This window comes from Montipora capricornis, chromosome 3 (genome assembly GCF_036669925.1).
Source record: "Montipora capricornis isolate CH-2021 chromosome 3, ASM3666992v2, whole genome shotgun sequence".
Taxonomy (NCBI): domain Eukaryota; kingdom Metazoa; phylum Cnidaria; class Anthozoa; order Scleractinia; family Acroporidae; genus Montipora; species Montipora capricornis.
In genome coordinates this window covers 60,902,007-60,924,506 of record NC_090885.1, presented here as the reverse complement: position 1 = coordinate 60,924,506, position 22,500 = coordinate 60,902,007, and the positions used below count along the sequence as shown (strand labels likewise).

Sequence of the window (22,500 nt, the reverse complement as noted above, 5' to 3'; positions counted from 1 at the left end):
ACTGTAGAAATTTTGGCCCGATTACTGAGCTGTCTAATTATAGAGCGCATATTACATGTACGAGAGAAGTCAACATGCATGGCACTTAACTATCAGCTTCCGAATAATTTACGAAATCCGTTTTAGTCAAAATACTTACAATTCCCGGTCATCGGCTGCTCAAAAACTGGTCTCAGCATTCAGATCAATTAGTTTAAAAGTCCACTCCCTATTTATTTTTATACGTTGCCAAACAGGAGATAATTGTCTCTGGGATGTGACACTGTGAAACAGATGAACTATTTGAAAGCATTGTTTTCGATGAAAGACCAAGATGCACGCAGACTTGTTAACACGTTCATTACAAAGTAGATTGACTACTCCTCATCAAATAATGCCTATACAAAAGATAACTGTTTTAATTTCAGCACTGAAGATTGGTACAGCTGCTGAGTTTATGATGATGCACAACGCAGAACAAACCAGGAAAGTAAAAGCAAGCGACACGCTTAACATCTAAATGGATATCTACCTCAGCGAATAAAGCGAACACAGGAGATTTTGAGGATAAAGATTGATACACCTGTACAGTTTTAATAGCATCGTGGGTCCTGTATCATGCAAAAACAAAAAGGTAAATACAACCAAGAATGGAAGTTGAGAAGTAGTCCGAGCAAATTTGAGTAACTGATAGAAAACCGCCAACATCAGGTTGTTGTCGCGTTACTCCTTTTCCAATTTCAAAGCACGAAGATGTGATCTAAAACGCAAGGGAAGACGTTTATACAGGAAAGATTTCTATTGACTGTCACATGATATCCTAGATGGCTTAAAATGGTCCATTAAATGCATAAAAAAATCAGTGCATTTCTGTGTGAAGACGGACAGGTGCTCCGTTCGTTTGCTTGTACAAAGAAACAAATTTCTTTTGTCATTTAGTCGAGTTACTTGTTTCGCGTATAACACATTATTGTTGAGCCTTGATTTAGAAATTCCAAATGAAGTTGACAAAAAAATGCTGAGTTAAGGTTGTTATTACAACTGAATTAGAATTTGCTTGAGCCAAAGCAAAATATGATGTATCTATTCAATTACCAATGTAAAAAGGTATAGATTTTCAAGAAACAGAAACAATAACAACAACAACAACAACAACAACAAAAATTCTTGGTCTTTGCCTCTCGTCTTTCATGTTCTCTTGCACGGGAGAGAGACATTTGGACCATGAATCTCTGCAATAAAAAAATTTATCGGTACACCACTTCGGAAAACCGTGTTCATGGATAATTTGGGTGGAGGACTTAAAACAAAATGGACAAGAATTGCAGACTACATGCATCCCGGCCCGAATTCCGAGAACAAAATTGGAGTCACAAATTGAGAAAATATGAGGTTGTTGGCAGCTAACCTCCAGTTGACTCTGACACGTGTCACAAGCCCGAATTAGATAGTCCAACAAAAGGAATCAAAAGCAATCAGAACTGATCTATTGTATGGGCGGCCATCATGACCTCCAAAAATAAAAGAAATTGAAATGGAACAGAGAAAACAGAAATGGTTTAGTGATGGTTTGCCAAACGAAATAAATGGTTTTGAAATGAAAGTGTCGAAATACAAACCATCACTAAACCATTTCTGTTTTCTCTGTGCCATTTCTTGTACTTCTTGTACATAGCGGTCATGACAGTTGAGCGCAAGCCTCTTAAACGTTATTCTCCCTACACCAGAAAAACTGGGCATTGTCACGAGGGATTGGTTTCCTGTAGCCGTTTACCCGTAACGGAGTTTTCGGTATTTGTCTGATTTGAGGGGCCATACCTAACCTGCCTACAAGTCGAAACCTAATGAACCGATTCGGTTTATTTAATTCAGAATTTAAAGTGACAATTTTCACTGAGGTTACAACCTACCTTTGAGACACTTTTCGTGCAATTTACATTTGCACTCGAACTGAGATCGATAATTAATAATCAAGGGATAAATCTAAAAGAAAGCGCGAAGAGGGCTCAATCAAGGAAAAGTCTACGGAGAAGTCGTTAAATTCGATTAATATACTTACTGTTTGAAAAAAAAACTACAAGGTTCGTTGTGAAAGTTGATAATCTAATTTTAAAGATTATCGTGTGAAAGGAATATGTGATGGATGTTACTAAAAATAATAATAACCCGATATTAGAAAGCTTTTCCAAAAACAAAAGGTAACTAAACTACTAAATTTTAGCACGCGTAGATTTTTTTGATTAAAAGCAAATTAAAAACTTACCCAAACAGTCTCTTGGCTGTGTTTTAAACTGAAACGAGCAATTAAAGGTGAGCTATTGTAGCCTTCCAAATAAACCGTAATATTACTGACATAAAACGGAATGTGAACAACATGGAACTCATACTATTTTGTAGATGCAGCCATATTTCTCTTGGCTTTTGTTGCTAGCTTTTGTTTCGCTGTTCTTCACCTTTAGTCGCCAACTTGATCGATATATTACTCATTTAGTTACATATTTTAAAGGACAAGACCTTATTTGAAACTTCCATTACCTTATGAGAACAACAAAATTTGCTCCGCTGTTCAGCAAACGTTGGAAGAAGTTGCAAATGAAAAACCTCAGCGGCCCAATCTTGACCTTTCAATGTTTGAATTTATAGCTGACTTGCAAACGAACAACCTGACTACCACGTTGGAATTTATCCATGCAGACAAGGGAGCTCATTATCGCATTGTCCTAAGGCGTTCCCATTGATTTAAAATTGGGAAGTTTGAGGCATTAAGCATGGGCAAAGGTAATTAAGCCGCCAATTCAGCGAGGGCTGCCGACGCACGTAGCGTTATAATTATTAATTGTCACCTTTTGCGTGGACCAAAAACTGCATGAATAGGTGGTTTTCACGTTACCTCATTATCGCCGCCATGTTGGCGGACGAAACAAAAGATCTTTGTCTGTTCACCAGTACATTGCGTGCATCATCTCTGTCTCTAAAGATTAGTTGCAAACCATCTGTGCTTTCATCGCTAGTGAAACTTCAGTGACTCTAAGTTTTAATGACAATTTCTAGGAATCTGACTAAGGACTTAAAAAAGTGTATCAAGCATTAATCAATCCTATTGAGACTAAGCTGCTTCTTGTTAGTGTGCCTATTTGACAACTGCTTCGCCAACTTCCATACTGACCATACTAGCTATATAACGTTTTGGAAAAGAAATTGAGCCGGTTGTTGTGTCAAAGAACCTTGCATGGAATATCTATTGATCAGTCGTTAACATATAAAGAGCATATTACCAAGTCCATTTGTTGTATGTTTAAATTAATACAAATCAATAATCAACTTCTGCTCTAGGAAATCTCCTTGCTCTACTTTTTGCGAACACGGTGTCTCAGGGGTTCTTTAACGTCATGACGTCCTTCCGTGCTATCTGAGAACAAGCTAGTTGTGAGACGACAACAAGTCCATGCCTGAAAATTACCTTGAACGTCTCTTGAAAATTGCATGCTAAACGTTTCAGTATGAGTTGTAACAGCACTGAAGCGGAGATGCACGGATAACTCGACCTTCTTGGTTCACTGGGTGCAGTTACCTAACCCAATATTCTTTAGAAATGTGGTCGAAGGTGTGTAACAATTGTAAAAGTGGGCTCCTCATGCGCATAGTGTCTTATTGGGTGGGGTCAAGCTCTCTTACGTAAGCCTTCGAAGAACGGTCATGATAGATTATTAAGGCGAGTTTAAACGGTTTGGCCAGAGTGTTAAACAGGTCGTTCAAAATTGCCGAAAGTGTAGAAAAATGTTTGTTCAAAGGGTATTGAATCAAATTTAACTGCTTTAAACTTTTATTCCACATCGATTCAACATTTCCATTGTTGTCGAAAATTATAGATGGAGTCAAAAGCCCTTGCATAGTCCTTTCAACATTTATATAACACACTCATGCTAACATTAGGCTGTAAAGCTGGACAAGTTTGTCTCTTGCTCCAAGTTCCTCATAATCAAAGCGTTGGGCTTAAAAAGGGTACTGTTGGAACCGCATTCCGTCCCCACAACTTTGTTTGTGCTTCTAAGGCTTGTCCAACACCCGTTCAACTTTTAAACGAATGTTGGGTAAAGATAAAAACCCGGATAAAAACCGTTTTATAGATATTCCCTACGGGATAAGGCGTGAACCGAAAGGACAAAAAGAGTGAGTCCCACTACACAAGAGAACTTTTTTTTCAAGCTCCATTTTCCACAGTAAATAAACAAAGTGAGAAGTTGATTTGGTTCAGTCCCTTCGAGCCAAAACCGGACATTGTGGTCAGGCATACTGTCAGCTATCTTATCTTAATGCACCTTTCCATTGTTATGAACGGGTCGTTATTTTCAATAATCAAGTATCGGTACCCATTGAAGTGAAAGACCTTGTCCTTATTGAGGTGGAACAGGAGGTCATTATCAGTTGTGGTCACTGAGCTGGAATAAGAGGTCGTTATGTTGCAATAATGACCTCCTAGCTGTTCCAGTCAGTGACCTTAATAATGACCTTTTGTTCTAACTGAGTGACCACAAGAGTCTGGAGGAAATCATCCAAATTGAATAGCCAGCTAAACTGCAGAATACCTAACCGCTTATTTGCATATGTACGGCGTGCATTGTTATATGACTGTCATTTATTTACAACAGTGTGTTTTCACTCAAGTGATCAGTGACCTTGTTTTTCCACCAAAACAAAAGAAAACGTTTTTATGACAGTTCAATTTCCAGAGGATTATTTGGGTACACATAACCGTCGTGACGTCACGTGAAAACACTCTATTCTTGGTTTGCACCCACGTGACACGGTGGCCATGTTGGATGGCAGTACAATACAATGGGCCATTTCCGAGTTGCTGTTTGTCTCGGTTTCGAAGTGAGTCTTGGTGTTCAAGGGAAGTAAGGGAAATGAGTTTGATTTGCATAAGAATACGCAACTCATTTCCATTTGAATGGTTGTGCACTAGGACTCGCTTTGAAACGGAGGCATGCAGCAACTCGGAAATGGACTATTTCAATTGTTTTCACAGAATTTGCATAATAATAAAGTGTAGTTCCCAGCGGAGAGAGAGCTTATATTGTTCTTGCCATCCAAAATGTCCGCCGTGACGTTGATGCAAATTAAACCATCATTTGCATTTGCCAACATAACTTTTGCTAACATTTGCCAGATTGACTTGAAGATTGCAAACTTGCTCTAGTGGGTTTTAATTAATTGTTAGATCACAATTTCCGAAAGAAACAATCAGAGTAACGCCTCGACCCAAAGGACTTAATATTCTGTGATTTGCACGCCATCAAAATTTTGCACATCGCTAGTGTTATTACCTGACTACCCTTGAACCATTTTAGAAACTCTTACTTGTTGTTTGCGGCTAGGTGAACCCGTCTCCCCTTTTTTTTAAAATTTAATTAATTAAATCAAGTTTCGGATTTACAATTAAAAAAAAGTTTGACAGTCAAATCAATCAACCCCTCAATCTGAGGTAGGCTTAATACAGAACACCAGACCCCTTAAAAATAAGTCACCTATTATTACATCATAAATAAATCTATAAAATTAATTAAGTAATAAAATTATCTTAAAAGTTACCATGAATGGACTAATGATTAGGTAAAATACAATGTAAAGTTAAAGAAAATCTTCATTAAACTTATCATAATAAAGGGCTATCAAATTCTTACGGAAGATTGACAAGGTATTTGATTCTCTTATACTAAGAGGTAAATCGTTCCACAGACGACAGATCCGAACATAAAACGAATTCTAAAGACGTCAGTCCTCCTGAAAGGGACATCAAACGTTAAATGATCAACATTTCTAAGCGGTTTAGTTCAAGAGCGAAAAGGTACATCATCGAAAATGTTTAATTTATATATATTCTTAAAACACTTAAAAAAGAAAACTAAATCCTTAATTTCTCTGCGATACTTCAAAGGTAATAAATTTAACTTACTAAGGCGCTCGTACTCAGAATAATCCCTTCCAAGAATGAATCTTGTGGCCCTGAGTTGTACTTGTTCAAAATTGTTGATGTTTCGTTTGGTATGAGGTGACCATACCACGCTAGCATATTCAAAGCGCGAGCGAACCCAAGCAATATAAAGTAATTTCGTTGTACCAATATTGTTACGGGACAGATTTTGCACACACAGCTTCGGCTTTTCAACTTTTTTATTCTGGCGTAGAAATTCAGCTCTCTGCCGTTGCCGACAGCCAACTCTCTCTAGCTTTCTCAAAAACTGGCGTTTATATATTCTCTTGCTTAGTTATGATTGGTCAGAGAGCTTGAGAAATTATACAAAACACTCTCAACAACAAAAGCGGAATATCTTGTGGTAAATACTTGCGGTAGTTACTTCAGCCTAACTAAATTCGAGTTAATTAAATTGTTAGATTAACTGATGGCAAACGAAACCGAAGTTTCCGCGGTCCTTTATGCTAACCCGTGCGGGCTAACCGCGGGAAAACAACACTACAGATAATTATGTTAAGATAACTAACGTGGTCGGTATAGCAACTTTATAAGAAAGAGCCGCTTAGACGGTCCTTGTATTTCCAACAACATCGGCGGAAATTCGGCTGTCGCCTAAAGCATTTTCTCGTGGGAAAGTTACTTAAATTAACTGAGAGGGACGAGGCTGTTACCGTTGTTTGCGACACTTAATTTGGTTTGCACGTTTCAATTTCCTATCTAAGTTCTTAAGCACCGTGCATTACAACACTCTGCATACAATAAAACGATCATGAAAACATTGCCTAAAATATTATAAAATATGCTTCAACAATATCATTGATGTCCTTGCATGTTCGGTAAAGGACGTTAAGCACTTTTTGAGCTTTCGAGGAAATAACATCAACGTGATTATTCCAGCTAGCTTAAATTGTGGCTAGCCAAAACCCCCAGGTCTTTCTCAACATCGGTGTAACTTAATCCCACCAAGGTAATAGTCCCTACCATCAATTGATCTTATACGATCCACCCTTAAAACCTTACACTTCTTGGCCTTAAACTCCATACCCCAAATACGAGACCACTGGAATAACTTATCCAAGTCATCCTGCAATTTTTCGCCGTCATCGCGTCCAAGATCAAAATAGTCTTGCTGGAGTGTGAAATTCACAACTTTGAATGGCTTCTGGACCCTTCCGATGGACGCCCAGTATCATCCCTAATTAATTTGTCACCAACACCTTCTTGAGACAATCTCAAGACCGTTGTCACGCGGCTCGCAAGGAATGATTAGTAAAATATCCCTCAACTCCAGCCTTAGCCATCATCGTTTTCACCATCCAATGCAACTTGTTGTTGTTGTTGTTGTTGTTGTTGTTTTTGTTCCAACTGGTTTGCCGCCACGGCCAGTTGGGATTCTTACTGCGCCTTTCAATAACATGCGGACTTTTCAATTCAAAGGTCAACCGACAAATGCGTTTTTTGAATACCTTCAATCAAATGTTCGGCGGCTCTTCCGAGCTTCCGACTACTGTCGAGCGCGCAGTAATCAAATCACATCGTTGAGCCCAGTTAAAGTCAACATAGTCCGAAGCTGGGGGGAGCCGCCGAACATTTGATTGACGGTAGCGAAAAACGCATTTGTCGAGTGAGCTTTGAATTTTAGAGTCCGCATGGTATTGAAAGGCGCAGATCGAAACGGTTGTTGTTGAATGCTCTGTTCTGCTGGAATTGTGTTTCATTGGCCCTGAAAATCCCCCTATGGGGAGTGGTCAATTAGGTATGTACGTTGTCTTAACTATCCGTACAAAACATCGCTCCTGACATTTTAAGTTAGCGTAGGCTTTACAATTTCGTAAACATAATTTTCTATGCTTCAATTCTACTTGGTTTGTTTTACTGACTCCTTCAGAACAAAGTAAATGTTCTCTGCGCTCGTGATCAGTGTGAAGGGAAACCTTGTTACATCTAATTTCCCGTGTTCATCCTCAGGATCCTAAAAGTCTTCGCGATTTTGATGGAAACAAGCCACATGAAATCGCGAAGAACTTTAGGATCCTGAGGAAGTGCTCGAACAAGTTCGATTGCTTGATTTTTGAAATGTTTTTTATTCGGGACCTTAAGCCAAAATTAAACAAACAGAGTGATTCCATCCGCGCAAAGCTGTTTGCTTAACATTTCTAATAGTTTTCATTCTCTTCACCTCTTATTTGCACTTCATTTTCGCATTCTGTTATTGTTGTTGTTCGTATGTAAATACTTAGCTTTTTACCTTTCATTCCATTGTTTCAGAAATTGTATCTATGCGGAATTTTTTACATGAAAATGACCGTGGAGCGGACGAAACGTCGTTCTTCTCATTTTTTACTAGGAATAGATTAATTAGGCCAAAGATTTGATTTTAAAATGGTTAGCTTTGTGGTGACGACCTTTTGCGGTGTGTATTGTTCTTTGTAGCCGAGTGATAATACATCATTATCAAATAGTGTTTAAAATATTATTCCTAAGTAGCTAGCGGTGTGGTAGTCAAGTGGTTAGGTGACGAGTTAATCAACATTCTCAGGTTCGAGTCCTATGTCCATACATATACACTTGGGTTGTCTTTCAAAAGAGATATGACCATTTTCCACCATCCATATCAAGCATTAACGACTTGGTTATACCTCCACGTCTTTATTGTCTCCGTTCTCTAATAATCTCATGTTCCATTTAAGACATAGGGTGCGTTCCATTGACCCTATTCCGGAATAAGAATACGTAGAGTGATGATTTAAAACGATATGTCTTCGTTTTGAAGCAACAAGGATAATAAATACGTAAAAACGAAAGATTTCTAAGTTCCTATTGCTATTTCGGAATACGGTCAATCGAACACACCCTTATATCATTAACTGTTTCATAAAACATATCGATGCTCTAAAATTATATTTTCCCCTATCATAACTCCGGTTGGGATTTTAGTAGCGGGGACTGGGACTCCAAAGAAAAATTGCCACTTCACATTTCTCTGAAAATAAAATTTCACGATTCATGAATTTTTTTTTTTTGGCCCCGTCGAACAATCTGTCTTATTACAATGAATTGTATCAGTCATCCAGTTGAACCATATAATAAAACGAAAATAATTCACTTACTGGAAAATTATAGACGAACGATCGACGTTTCGGCCATATCACACGGCCTTCATCAGGAAACTGCCGAGTCAGCTTGGGTCACGCAAGTGTCACGTGATAGCTGACTCGGCACGTCCCGTAACGCACGGTCCCAAGTGTGCGATAGCACGAACCGTAGCCCCCCTGTCTTGTTAAGAGAAGGGCCCTCTACCCATTCCACTCCGGCCGATTGTCAGCAGCATTGGGTTGGTTACGTAAAACTTAGCGAAGCATGCTGCTTACATCCTTCGTCCGTTGGTAGGCTGTTCTTCGCATCACCTTAAGAACACTCAGGCCTTTGTTGAGAAGATCAGGGAGATCAAACTTGCCACTGAGGAAACAATAACATCGTATGACGTCTCTGCACTCTTTACTAGTATTCCACCCGGATGAGGCGATCACGGCGATCCACCAAAGGCTGGAAAAGGATGAAACCCTTGCTGAACGCACGTGCCTGAGCATAGAGGAAGCAGTTGAGTTGGTGGACATCTGCCTTACTACGACATATTTTTCATTCAAAGGGAAATTCTACAAGCAAATTCACGGCTGCGTTATGGGTTCTCCGATTTCTCCTATTGTCGCCAATCTGTGCATGGAGGTGTTTGAACAGAGAGCACTTCGTTGTTACAATGGCGTGAGAGCAAGGCTTTGGCTTCGTTACGTAGACGACACTTTCGTCATTTTAGGGAAAAATGAAACCAGCAAATTTCTTGACCACCTGAACAGTCAGGACGTCAACATCAAATTTACACAGTAGCAGTGTACCAACAACCTGTTACCCTTCCTCGACTGCCTGGTGAAAATCAACAGCGAGGGATCTCTTTCTACCAGCGTTTATCCCAAGCCAACACACACGGATCAATACCTCCAGTTCAGTTCCCATCACCCCCCTAGGCGTGATACGCACCCTTGAACATAGCGGAGCCAACACCCTAATCAGCCATCCGGACGAAGTAGAGAAAGAGAAGAAACACATCAGGAAGGCATTAACTCTTTGCGGCTACCCAAGCGGGGCCTTCCAGAGAGCATCAAGTTCTTCGCAACGCGACCATTAGCGACAGGGACAAGAACAGAGGACTGGACCTAATGGATTGCGGAACATCCGGATAGCTATCCCCTATGTGACCGATGTCTCTGATGCTATGAAGTCAGTCCTCAGATCCTTCGGTTTTTCTGCCACTTTCAAGCCATGTAACACCTTAAGGCAGAAGTAGGTAAATGTCAAGGACAAGCCCCGTAAAGATAAGATCTCCCATGTGGTATACGAGATAAGGTGCGGTTCGGATAACTGCAGTGAAACCTACGTTGGAGAGACCAAGCAGGCGCTGGGCTCGAGAATGGGACAGCATAAAATCCCTAGCACCATCGAGGCACAGAATTCTGCCGTCTATAACCATTTACGAAGCTCGGGGCACTCGTTTGATCTAAGTGATGTCAAGATCCTGGACAAGGAAGAAAACTGGGTCAGAAGTGGCATTAAAGAAGCTGTTTGGGAGAGGGTAGAGGGCCCTTCTCTTAACAAGAAAGGGGGGCTACGGCTCGTGCTATCGCACACTTGGGACCGTGCGCTACGGGACGTGCCGAGTCAGCTATCATGTGACACTTGCGTGACCCAAGCTGACTCGGCAGTTTCCTGATGAAGGCCGTGTGATATGGCCGAAACATCGATCGTTCGTCTATAATTTTCCAGTAAGTGAATTATTTTCGTTTTATTATAATCTGTCTTATTGTTCAGAACTTCAGCCAGAACAATGTGTTGCTTGTCATCCTCATCACTACTATTCGCTCGCTTCTTGTTCTGGCCTTTTGGATAAGGAAACCTTCTTTATTTACAAGTTGAGGCTCCTGACTATTTTCTGCCATGTTGGAACGAGCACATTTTTCAAAGCTACTTTTTCGTTTATGGATGCATGAGTCCAGGTAAAGAATGCCGTTTCAGCAGAGCAAAGTAGTTTTACATTCAACTGAATAGTTTCTAGTGTTCCTCTTCGAAACAAAATCACACTTTAGTGAATTAAAGAGTTCATTTGATTCAAGTTTCAGAGTTATCTTCAAACATCACGGCTGACAACAATAACCAAAATCACGTTTCACGACGGAAAAAAGGCTATTTCATAATTCAAGGGAAATAAAATGAGGCAATTCATGACTCACGAATATACCCTTTACCACTGGTACGTTTCATAAACTAAATGGACCCATGAAAGGGCAAAGGGAAAACCCCTTCCGCCATTGCTCAGGGGGTTAAACAAGACGAAACAAACTACAGATAACTCGGGTAGATACTGGACCTTTGATTTTAATGGCATACTGTAAACGTTTCATGCATGATCTTTACAATATGGCAATCCGTGTTACTTTCTCAGACTGCATCGAAGAACGAGAGGCAATCTGCCATACAATGTTATCCTATCTCAAAGCTACATTTTAACTTGTTAATACAGAAACAAAACTATCAAAGACTTAATGACTTTTTACTGGAAATGTTTAGTTAAGACTGCGTCCTTTCGGTGAGCACAGTGATCTGCCCCATGTGACGTCGATTGGAGAAGTTGTTATTGCGCGTGCTCATGTAACAGTAATTCCCAGGCTTCGTGATGCGGAAACACGGCGGGTTACAGGAGGCTGGGGCGTTGTCAAGTTGAGCTTGTAATTTTGCTCCGGTATAGCATCCTTTGTTTAGATGAAGATTCAACTTGGCAGCGTCAAACTTATCCAGATAATCAACAACTTCAAGCGGCAAACTGGAACAATCTTTGGGTTGGAGAGAACTGCATCCTTCCTTTACCCAGCATACGTTTGTTCGATCTGTGCCTGAAAAAAGTAACAAAAAAAAAGGGCCTGATTTTGGCTATTGCGATACCAGTGATGCCAGTGCGTCTGGTCTGTTACTTTGATAACCATCCAAGATTCATTACAAAGAACCAAATGTAAATTTTTCGACCTAAAATAGCTCGTTTCTGAGCTAATATCAACTGGCATAAACTTGTCTACTCCTCACACGAGCTGGCGATAAACAAAGTACAGGGTCTTTTTCTATTTCAGCTATCCGATTTTTTAAGGACCTTTCGCACTGACATGAAAATTTAGGGTGCGTTCGATTGACTGTATTCTGGAATAGAAATACATGGACTAAAAGTTAAAAATCCTTCGTTTTTACGGCAATTCACACATAAAGTTGTCAAACACAGGGGCGGATCCAGTATTTTTCTTAGGAGGGGCTGCACTGCAAAGGAATGGCGTAGTTGACTGGTGAAAATTTTTTTTTCAGATTACTGCCTTCTCTCCTTACGTCCGCCCCTGCTAAAATGCTGTTTCAAACATATCTTTATTATCCCGGCTTGTTTTTTCAAAACGCCAGACCGGCAACCGTTTTATTGAAATCACTCCAGTATTCTTATTCCGGAATATGGTCAATCGAACATACCCTTAGGATTGACAATTTATGGGGCCATTAAAAAACGTACTCGAAGACAATTTTTTATGCAAGGACCAGCTGAACGAAGTAAAAGTGCTGGATCTTGGGAGATCTAACCAGCAAATAAATTGGAGACTAAAAACAAAATAATAATGCAAGGCTTGTTGTATGACTGTGAGGATATATATTTTTTGCTTTACCAAAAGAGGGTTTTCGCTCATGTGACCAGCTGCAATATTTGCACACTAAAACGAAAGGAAGAATTTGCTTAAAAATGGAGTTCAAATCCCAAAAGAATATTTCACTCCTCCAATATGGACGCAGTGACGTCATGAGGAAACACTCTTTTATTCGTTAGGCACGGCCTGACTTCTTCAGGGAGTTAAACGATTTTCCCTTACAAGTTTTTAAATTTTTAATATTTTTCTTACGAGCTCTTCCTTCTCCGTCATTGTTTTGATTGTTGTTTGAACCTGAAAACGAAGGAAAAAACAGTTTTAAGGAGTTTCACAAGCTCGTTCCCAGGGTCTCTTTCTCAAAGGAGAGGTTAAGAATTTCAATGCATGCCGCGACTAGACTGAGCTATCGATGCAAGACTGCTAAAATTTGTTTCGCCTCTGTTTGCATGGATCAGTAACGATTGGACACGCAATTAAAGTTGGGCGGTTGCTGTCGAAAAGGAAACCCAATTTGTTTTGTTAGTTGGTTTTTAAAAGTGCCTATGAAGTGAAAAATATCTGCTCCTTATTTTAAAGACTTTTCAAAATGATGAAGAATTGTATTAGGGTAGGTTGTCAGTGATGATGTAGGTCTTTTGAGGTAGTTATAGACATAATCAAAGTCTCTGTGAGACACCCCTTCGATGAAATGTAGAGCATTGCCATGGGATATGATTCTACTACGAGTTTTAATTTTAATTGATAACTCAAGAGCGATGAATATATGCGAAACGTGCGCTTCGCGCTTCCGTTTCGAGCACTTTCGAACACCACTTCGGCCGCCCGAACGGAACCCGAAATTTAATAGCCTGTTGAACCAGTGAGCACCTGAAGCCCCATCACGAAACTTCATTGAGAATTCGTCGTCAATGTTGGTAAAAACGGGTGTATCAACTGAGTTGATATGGTAACTTTAACACCGTAAAGAAATAGACCTTTTTGCAGATACGGCGGCCATTTTGATTTCTATTGTTTCAAATAGCTGTTATGGGATGCCCACGGGGCAAAAGAATTTTAATTTGCCCCCTGAGCATCCCATAATGTCTTTCGAAACAATAGAAATCAAAATGACCGCCGTATCTGCAAAAAGGTCCATTCGAAAGCTGACGTTGGCCCATTGTCAATTCGCTATGTCGAGGGGCGAATGCTCGAAACGTTAGGGACCTGTCCCTAAGATCTACGGCGGCGATGGTCGACCAAAACGACACCTCAAAACACAACTTAACTCTATCATAAGTCTTTCGCGATTATTCAGTCTCGTTCACGTCCTACAATATGGGCAAAGTATCCTAAAAATAAATTGTTACTAGCGGTTTCAGAGTGAAAAGAGAGAATGAAATTCTCTGTTGCATGCTTACGTTGTCGTTAAAACCTCAAATATGGTGATTTCAAGTCGTCGTTATGCAGAGGAACGCAAACATACTTGCTAAAATCTGTGCTGCACGTGCAGCACGATTATTTATGCTCTTTTAACCAATGATGTTATTGCTTTGTGGCGTTGTCGCTGTGGTAGCCGTTGTTGTTTCTTAAACTCCCTGTTAATGACTTCCCGACGCAAAGCCACTCTTACTTTGAAAAATAAACACTAGATTTAGACAATTTACACGTGGCAGCTAAAAAGTTAACGTTCTCAGTCGCAACGTTTCGATGCTCCCGTTTGGTGTCTTCATCAGGGGTGATACAATGTTATCGCAAGACTCCTTTTATATGCCACTAATTTGCTAAAAAGGAAGAGTACGCCTAATAAAAGTAATTGTACATAGGTGTCACCAGATCGATTTTGATTGGCTATAAGCACGCAGCTAATTCTTGCTTGCTCCGTTTCTCTTACGTCATACCTACAGATACCTACAGACAATAGATTTTATATATGTAGAATTGACGTCATACCTACAGACAATAGTTTTATGCATGCAGAAGTGACGTGACTTAACACACTAACCAGCAGAGAAGAGGAAAGAAATGCACCTAATCAACCGCAGTTTCTGTTACCCGCCATAGCCTTCGACTTCGGCAGATAACATGAACTTTGGCCTTGATAATTATCGCTATCATGCGAAAACCGAATCCAGCAATAGTCACGAGTAATTAGCCCTCTTTCTTTTTATACAATAAGATGCAAATACTCCTTACCAGACCAGACGAAACAAATTACATCTTCTGCAGTGACAGTCAATCGCTCAGGATGAAAACGATATTCCATGGCCGGATAAGCTTGCACAATGTTGCCTCTCTTTCCCATTCCCGCGATGTAAAAAATGTTGGCCTTCTGGTATTTTACCGGGAGTAAAGAGCGAGGCTTGAGGAGAATCACGTGACTTCTGTCTTGGAATGTTCTGCCGACCTGTGCGGTGTCCAAGGCAAGCTGAAGTTTGGTTTGACCGTCGGTTGCGTTCGTTTGAGGATCGTTTGTGAGCCTGAAATAAAAAGAAAAGACACGTCAAGACTGGTGGGGAAAGGCGATCGCCTATAATCTATCAAACTTTAAATGAGAAGCAGAAAAGCACGGGTAGCGCATTGCAGTGAGAACACTCGCCTTCCACCAATGTGGCTCGGGTTCGATTCCCGGTCTTGGCGTCATATGTAGGTTGAGTTTTTTGTTGATTCTCTTCACGCTCCGAGAGGTTTTTCTCCGCTTCTCTCCTTATCTCAAAAAACAACACTGCCAAATTCCAATTTGATCCGAAATGTGCACACGGACACATGTTGAACAAGGCGCTTATACGCCTCTTTCCGCCTTGTGTTGAACGAATTCATGAGCGCTCTTAAGGTGGCTCAAACCAGTTTTAACTTTCAAGATACCTTGTTATTACAAGGATTGACACTACAACATCTTATCACGTAACAGTAATGGTATGGTGCCACATGTAAAACATAAATTATTGCTGAAAGAGATGCAGTCATTTTTATGACGTTATAAGTTTCCAGGGCAACAGGAAAGCCTTGCAAAAACACCCAATATTTTGGCTTTAGCTGCTCATATCTGAAAAACGCACGGGGTGACTCTGATTTTTCATTGCACAAAAGCGATGAGCAGGCCAAGACAAAACTCTCTGCAAAGATTAAATAAATTCTGTGGAGCGGATTCAGAGCTACTTTAAATTTTCAATTTTTTAATGTGGCTCTGAAACGCTCCACAGACGTTTTTTGAACTTTGTAGAAAGTTTCATTCTAGCATGTTAATTACATTTCAGAAATTAAAAATGGGGCTCACCGAGTTCGTTTTTGAGATATTAGCAGCTAAAACCAAAATATGGGGTATTTTTGCAGGGCTTTCCTGTTGCCACGGTAACCTTTACGTCACAAACTTGATTGAATCTTTTTCAGCAATAATTGGTATTTGATAAGGTACCATAACATTGCTGTTAACTGAGAAAATGTTGTAGTGCGAATCCTTCTAATAAGAACGTTTCTTTGAAGTGTTGAAATTGGTTTGAGCCACCTTTATGATCCGTGGGTAAACAAATTACAAATGCAGCTTACAAAGCAGACCCTTACTCCCACGAAAGAAACACTTTAAACCGGAGGAACTAATGTTTGCATATTTGCCGAAATATTTTTGAATAAAGTTTTCGAACCAGTGAAAAAGGTAATTATTCAATGATGTTGAGATCCGAGCAAAAATGATTGATGACTTACTTGTCGTTATCTTTGGCAGTAAACTCACGAGGGACATCATCGGTGGTAATGTTGTATCTGCGTGTTAGACATTAAAAAAATGCAAAGAATATGAAAAAAACAATTCAATCTAGGATACTTATGTAAAATAATCATTGGCCAACATTGGCCAAGGTTGAGCTCTTGTAGCAGCGTATTGTTAATTATGACGACCCTCTGGTGCTTAAGTTTGATTTCCGCTACCCTCTGAGAATCCGTTCCTTCGCGTGGGCTCCGTTCCCACCGAAATAGCAGCTGGTAATCGAGTTATCACGAGCTGTGTTTATGAGGAAAACGTTAATTGAGGTCAGTGAGTTTTCCACGATTTGCCCTCATAGCTATGTCTTGGAAGCCGTAGGATGAGGCGAAAAACATAGATCACGTATTCATGTTGGCCTTTTGAGTAGCAATCTCGATCCTGATCCAGCCCTAACTAGTGGACACTGATAAACTAATTAGGAACAAAAAATAGCATAAGCGGATGTTGCTAGCGCGAAACACGAGAGTCAGGCAAGGGAGACCACAACTCCCACGAACTTAAAATTAAGACTGAGATAAAAGACAATTACTTTACTTGTGGTCATGTGGTTGGACGACCATTATATTTAACCAGGCGCTTAAAAAGCTTAATCACATACGGGGCAAAATTACTGGATGCTGATTGGCTGAGAAGAGCATTTTTTTCTTAATAACGAGGGAATTTATTTCTTGATTCTGATTGGTTAACAGTTGCTTATCCAGAACAAGCAAAGTTACAAGAGAATCTTCTTCCCGATTAAACTATTTTCTTTTGTCCACATATAAAATACATTTTTAAGCACTATTTCTGTTGACAGCAACGATTTATTGAATTGAACTTTAACCGAGTGAGAGCTTGTCGCCGCACAGAACTGGCTTTCCTCAATATTTTGCCCTTTTTGTGATAAACATGTAATCGCAATGCGCCCTCGATCGTGCAATTAAAGATTAATTTCACTTATTTTTTCAAATTTTTTCAATTTTGTGAAAATTTTTAAAATACGCGTGAAGTTAATCCTTAATTGCCCTCAGGTATACGAAGAAGAATCTCTGAAACAAATGTCAAAAATTGCCGGATTTATCAGAGCATCTTCACAAATACGATACCATACCTTTATAGAAGGAGATGCAATTAATCTTTTACAGTTTTCTAATTTACCGCCCTCTAGCTATATGTACCACAGATGACAGACCACAACACCGGGAACTCCTCCATGCCCTATGTTTTCCGAATAGTGTGTGGGTTCTTTTAAATTCCCACGGGGTTATGAACATCGAAGAGTTGCGAGACGGGGCCTATCTGGTTTATCGTCCTTATCCGAGAAGACTAGGGAGTCTAAACGTTTATAGATGTCATTACAAAGGCAGAACTTTCTCCTCAGTTATTTAAAGACCCTGAGTGTTGGTTCGGCCGGAGTTTTGATCCCGCGTCCTCCCCTCATAGTAGTCCGATGCTCAACCAACCGAGTCAACTGGTCAGCCTGTGGTAATTGTAATGCTGAATGAACAACATAATCGTGTCGTTCGTCCTTAAATTTTGCGCATGCAAAAGAAAAGTAAGTTTTAATTGACTTTTCTAGAGCAAATTCTAAGAACAATAGTTTTTCTGTGGACAAGACTGGCCGTTTCGCGGCCCTTGCCAGCCCTAGGGCTGGTGCAGTGGTGACAGCACTCGCCTCCTACCAATTTGACCTGTGTTCGGGCGGAATTTGTTGGTTCTCTACTCTACTTCGAGAGGTTTTCTCCGGATACTGCGGTTTTTCTCTCTCCTCAAAAACCAATGTTTGATTTCAGTTGATTTGATTTGACTTAATAACTGCCCAAAAATGCCGAGTGGGCGAACAGCCACCTACAAAGTAGAGAATGAAGTCGTCGCTATAAAGTCGCGATAAAGTCGTCGTCGTCATTATCATCATACTTTTAGAGCGATTTTCAATTGAGTGTCGTAAAACCAAAACCAAAGTAATTACTTTGGCCAATCAAAAAGGAAGGAGACAATCCAGTAAACCAATCAAAACTTTAAGCAATTGCACGTAGCCGACACAAAGCGCGGGAAAATGTGCAAGCGCGAGCCACGATTGGTTTTGCTTCTGATTGCTTGAAAAAGGGGCATGAGAACTTGGAACCAATCACTGAGTGACGTAATGAAAAACCAAAGCAATTCGCTAATTACTTTCGCACTCAATTGAAAACCACTCTAAGCTCACCTCAGTCGTAATACGCATCTCTGAGTTGTGTTGGTAGGAAAACAAGGAACCTTCCACTTGTACGATGAAAACTTTCCCTCCATGTTCATTCCGTTGTGATTTACAACAGTGGAAGGAGCGTAGATCACATCAGGGGTTTCGTGAAGGACAACATATTGTTCTCGTAGATCTGCTCCTTGAGATACCTTGTGTGGCTCGTATGGTATTCCTTTGGCCAACCTCAAGCCACTGTCACTGTGGCAGGTACTCAAGACACCGCCAGTTTTCTCCAGATAATTTGTTATAAACTTTGTCCAGGTCCCGTTATTACGATTACAAGCCTCCCTCGTGATGTATTTTGCAACGCACTTTTTAGCAAGGAGCAAACTATTTTCCTGCGGGCAGTTCGGGTTTCCTGTGAGCTTGGTTGGCATGATACACAAATCTAAGAAAAACAATCAATATTGTTGGCCATAATCAGTTTCTCGTGTTTCATCTTAAGGACGCTGCCTACTTTTGCGCAGTTCTATGAATATGGAAGAAAAGCAGATCTTAACAAGTGTTATTGAAATCCAAAAAGAAAAGTGGGATAACCATGCATTTTTCAAAGACAATTAATCAATAATATCAGAAACCCATAAGGATTGAAACGTGTAACGGCCCCTTGTGTGCTTGGAAACAAGCTTCTGAATATTCGATTTGCTAAGTACCATATTTGGAACAACAAGAGCGAGGGGTTTCCAAATATGGTACTTAGCAATGACACATTCAACCAATCAGTTCGCACTGAATATTCGGAAGCTGTGAACGCGCGTTACACGTTTCAACCCTTATGGGTTTCTGATAATATCTTTAATAAGCTTTAAAATACAAAAGCAAGGTATGTATGGTTACCCCAAATTTTGTTTTTGGATGCCAAGAGCACTTGCTAAGTTCGGCTTTTTTCACATAGTCTTAGCAAAAATATCCCTGCATTAGTAAACACTACCAATAGGAAACCCGAGTATCTGGAGATGCGCAGAACGTATGCGCAACAACAATAGCAGGTACCGAAGGTCCTGGCCCTGGGGTTTAGTTTCTCTTTGGTCGAAACGTGCTTTAGCTAAAGACCTAGCATTGCAGCTTGACAAACGTTATATTCCTGACAACTAAATGAGATAACATCAAATGAGCTTAAAATCAAGTAAGGTGAACTATGCACGTTCTTTTGAGGCGGTAGTTGTGAAACCATTGCGTCGAAATTAGAAAACAAACGTTTATAACTTAACTTTTATAACTTAAATCTATTCTTCAGCTCTCAAACTGGACATTGAACTGTTGGGTTTTCTGATCTTAAGAAATGCAAGGCTTATTCTTTAAATATAGAGTCGCAAACATTCAGAACTCGTTTTGATGGTGCACGTTGTACTTACACGGGGATTTCTTCTGAGTAAAAGGCACGCGAATCAAGGCCGAGATGCTCGGGCTTTGTCTAAAATACAAAGAAAGGTGCTGGGTCGGGAGGGGGAGGAAAAGAAAACAGAATCCATTCGAAATGGTTGTCGGGTGTATTTTCACCATGGCTGGAGAAGGGGTATTATAATTCTTGTATTTTAAACTAGTATAAAAGTCTGATCAATAGGCCAGTTTCGTATTCTAACGGCTGGACTGGATATAGCATGAAATGGAGGCTAATGCGGGAAAATTAATTTGCATTTGAAAAGATTTGCCCGCATTAGCCTCCATTCCATGTTAGATCCAGTCCAGCCGTGAGAATTCGAAGTTGGTGAATTTACATGAAACTAATCGAATTGTTTGGACGATAATCTCGAGAAAAATATTTCAGGCCTTCAATTTCTCCAAATAATCGAGACAAAGTTTCATTGACCAAAAAAAAAAAAAAAATCCTAAGGTTCTTTTATTAGATATTGCGGGAACAATTTCAAACAAACCAATGGGCGCACGGGTTTCTTTAAGGACGGTGCCTTTTAATTCCAAGGTATTTTTGTGCGGTTTACTGACTACGCGGGAAAAGCAGATCTTAACAAGTGTTATTGAAATCCAAAAAGAAAATTGGGGGTAACCACGCATTTTTGGAAGATAATTAATGATGTTTGTAAATTTTCTTTTTGGATATCAAGAACACTTGCTTAGTTCTGCTTTCTTTGCATAGTTTTGAACCGCGCAATAAATATCCCTGTATTAATAAGCACCGCCGATTGGAAATCCGAGTATATCGAGATGCGCAGAACGTTTGCGCAATAACAATAGTAGGCACCGTCCTTAAGTGAACCAATCAAAATAGGGAGCTTAAGCAACGACAACGGCGACGGCAACGAGAACGTCACAAATTTGCATATTTAGTAGGCAAAAACAATAGCTTTGCACGCCCTGCTCGTGCGTTTTTCACTTTTGTCCATTTCTTTGCCGTCGTCAGCAAAACTACAACTTGAAATAGCCAAATTTGAGGTTTTATGAGCAACGTCAGCACTTGAGGATAAACTTTCATTTCCTCCCCAAAATTAAGCGCCGTTCCTACCAGTGTCATCTTTGAGGAACTACCACACCCCTGTCATATTAGAAACGTTGAAATAGTCACGAAGCGATCAAAATAACGCGAAGGTATATTTTGAGATGACGTTCTCGTTGCCGTCGCCGTTATCGTTGCTTAAGTTCCCTAATATCTGTGCCGCGCGCCCTTTTCAAATAAAAATGCTATTATAAGGTTCGTGGCACGAAAACCGTTTGAGCGCAGTACATCGATGATTAACGAGATCAACTCCCTATGGCTTCTTAGAGATGATCGAAACCTCCATCCATTGGCTGGTGCAAACACCGTATACTTCCATTCAACCTATTATTGTTTGATATTATTTTTGATAAATGCCGGGTTCAGGTTCTCGAGGAATACTCACATTTGTGGCCATAATGGGGGCCATTAACGTATTCCTTCATCAACTTCTCGGTCTTCGCATCGCTGACCATAATAGCAATGTCCCTCCACGGTGTGGGGCCCCAGTAAGGATAATAATCACGCTCCTCGGGTACTTCAAAGCCCCTTCTTGTTCCAGCTGGGTTTTGTCGAGTGTAAATTGGCAAAGTACCTTTCAATTTCTTGGCGTTATTTTTTTGGTCAGGGGTAAACAAACCTGAAATATATGTAAAAGATTGTCACTTCAACTGAATAAGCGCGTCATCAGATATTGAAAGTTACAATTTCAGCATCCGCTCGAGAAGAGAGGGGGGGGGGGGAGGGGGCGGGGAGCGGGGAGGTAGGGACAGAGAGAAAGAGAGAGAAGGAAGGAGGGAATGGGGAGGGTGGAAGAAAGAGAGAGAGAGATCTAAAGATCGCCGATGAGGAAAGAAAAACAAAAATTATCTGTTTGGCTTATTCAAAACTGCAACGAGTTGATTAATTGTTTAGTACGAAATCACAAGTATGCCAATTAATCGACTTTTGAAAAATCTTATACGGACCGAGTGAGGCGAACCAAAAACTCTCTCGATTTTCTGTAATACAACCTGTGAGGAGTCCGCTGTTTCAGTATATCCTGTTCCTGGACAATTGAGAGCAGTGAGTACCCAGATTCTGTGGATTCCGGATTCCTTTTGCCACTTGCATACTACGTGTGATGGTTTCCCCCTGTTAGTTAAACCTTACAAATTCCGACGATTTTTTAAAGTTACACCGTCAATACATAAATCAGCATTTTCACCTTTGTTTCGCTCTCGGCGGGTGTACGCCTGATAGTAACGGCCTGGTTCATGAAGTCCTCGATCCTTTCTGACGTAAACATTCTCCCTTGCCGTGCTCCCGGAGAAACCTTGCGAGGTGAGCGTTTGGCCGTTACGAATAGTGTGATACTTGAATTCTCTGTTGACATCAGCTGTGGGCATCTTTCCTTCAGGGTATGGTTGACACATGTATTGCAAGATAACT

At 40.3% G+C, this 22,500-nt stretch overlaps 2 protein-coding genes across 4 annotated transcripts in view; both read right to left on the bottom strand.

Annotated features, from left to right (window-relative positions):
• LOC138041534 (protein DD3-3-like) overlaps positions 1–6,045 on the bottom strand; it is a 21,071-nt gene extending 15,026 nt beyond the window's left edge. Inside the window, exons 1-2 of one of the 3 annotated variants that reach the window (XM_068887276.1) lie at positions 2,515–2,611; positions 2,243–2,270 (exon numbers count right to left, since the gene is read on the bottom strand). The gene's annotated coding sequence lies outside the window, so the exon portion shown is untranslated. Of the gene's footprint in view, positions 1–139; positions 239–2,242; positions 2,271–2,514; positions 2,612–5,935 lie in introns of those variants that run through there. The other 2 variants (XM_068887275.1, XM_068887274.1) reach the window with 2 other exon arrangements.
• A 5,313-nt stretch (positions 6,046–11,358) lies between these two features.
• Positions 11,359–22,500, bottom strand: part of LOC138043585 (protein DD3-3-like) — an 18,015-nt gene continuing 6,873 nt past the window's right edge. The window contains exons 4-10 of the mRNA XM_068889935.1: positions 22,277–22,500; positions 21,476–21,709; positions 18,603–19,026; positions 16,360–16,416; positions 14,854–15,137; positions 12,934–12,975; positions 11,359–11,898 (exon numbers count right to left, since the gene is read on the bottom strand). The exon at positions 22,277–22,500 is cut by the window's right edge and continues 107 nt beyond it. Coding sequence (XP_068746036.1) covers positions 11,576–11,898; positions 12,934–12,975; positions 14,854–15,137; positions 16,360–16,416; positions 18,603–19,026; positions 21,476–21,709; positions 22,277–22,500 — 1,588 coding nt within the window. The 3' untranslated portion in view covers positions 11,359–11,575. The remainder of the gene's footprint in view (positions 11,899–12,933; positions 12,976–14,853; positions 15,138–16,359; positions 16,417–18,602; positions 19,027–21,475; positions 21,710–22,276) is intronic.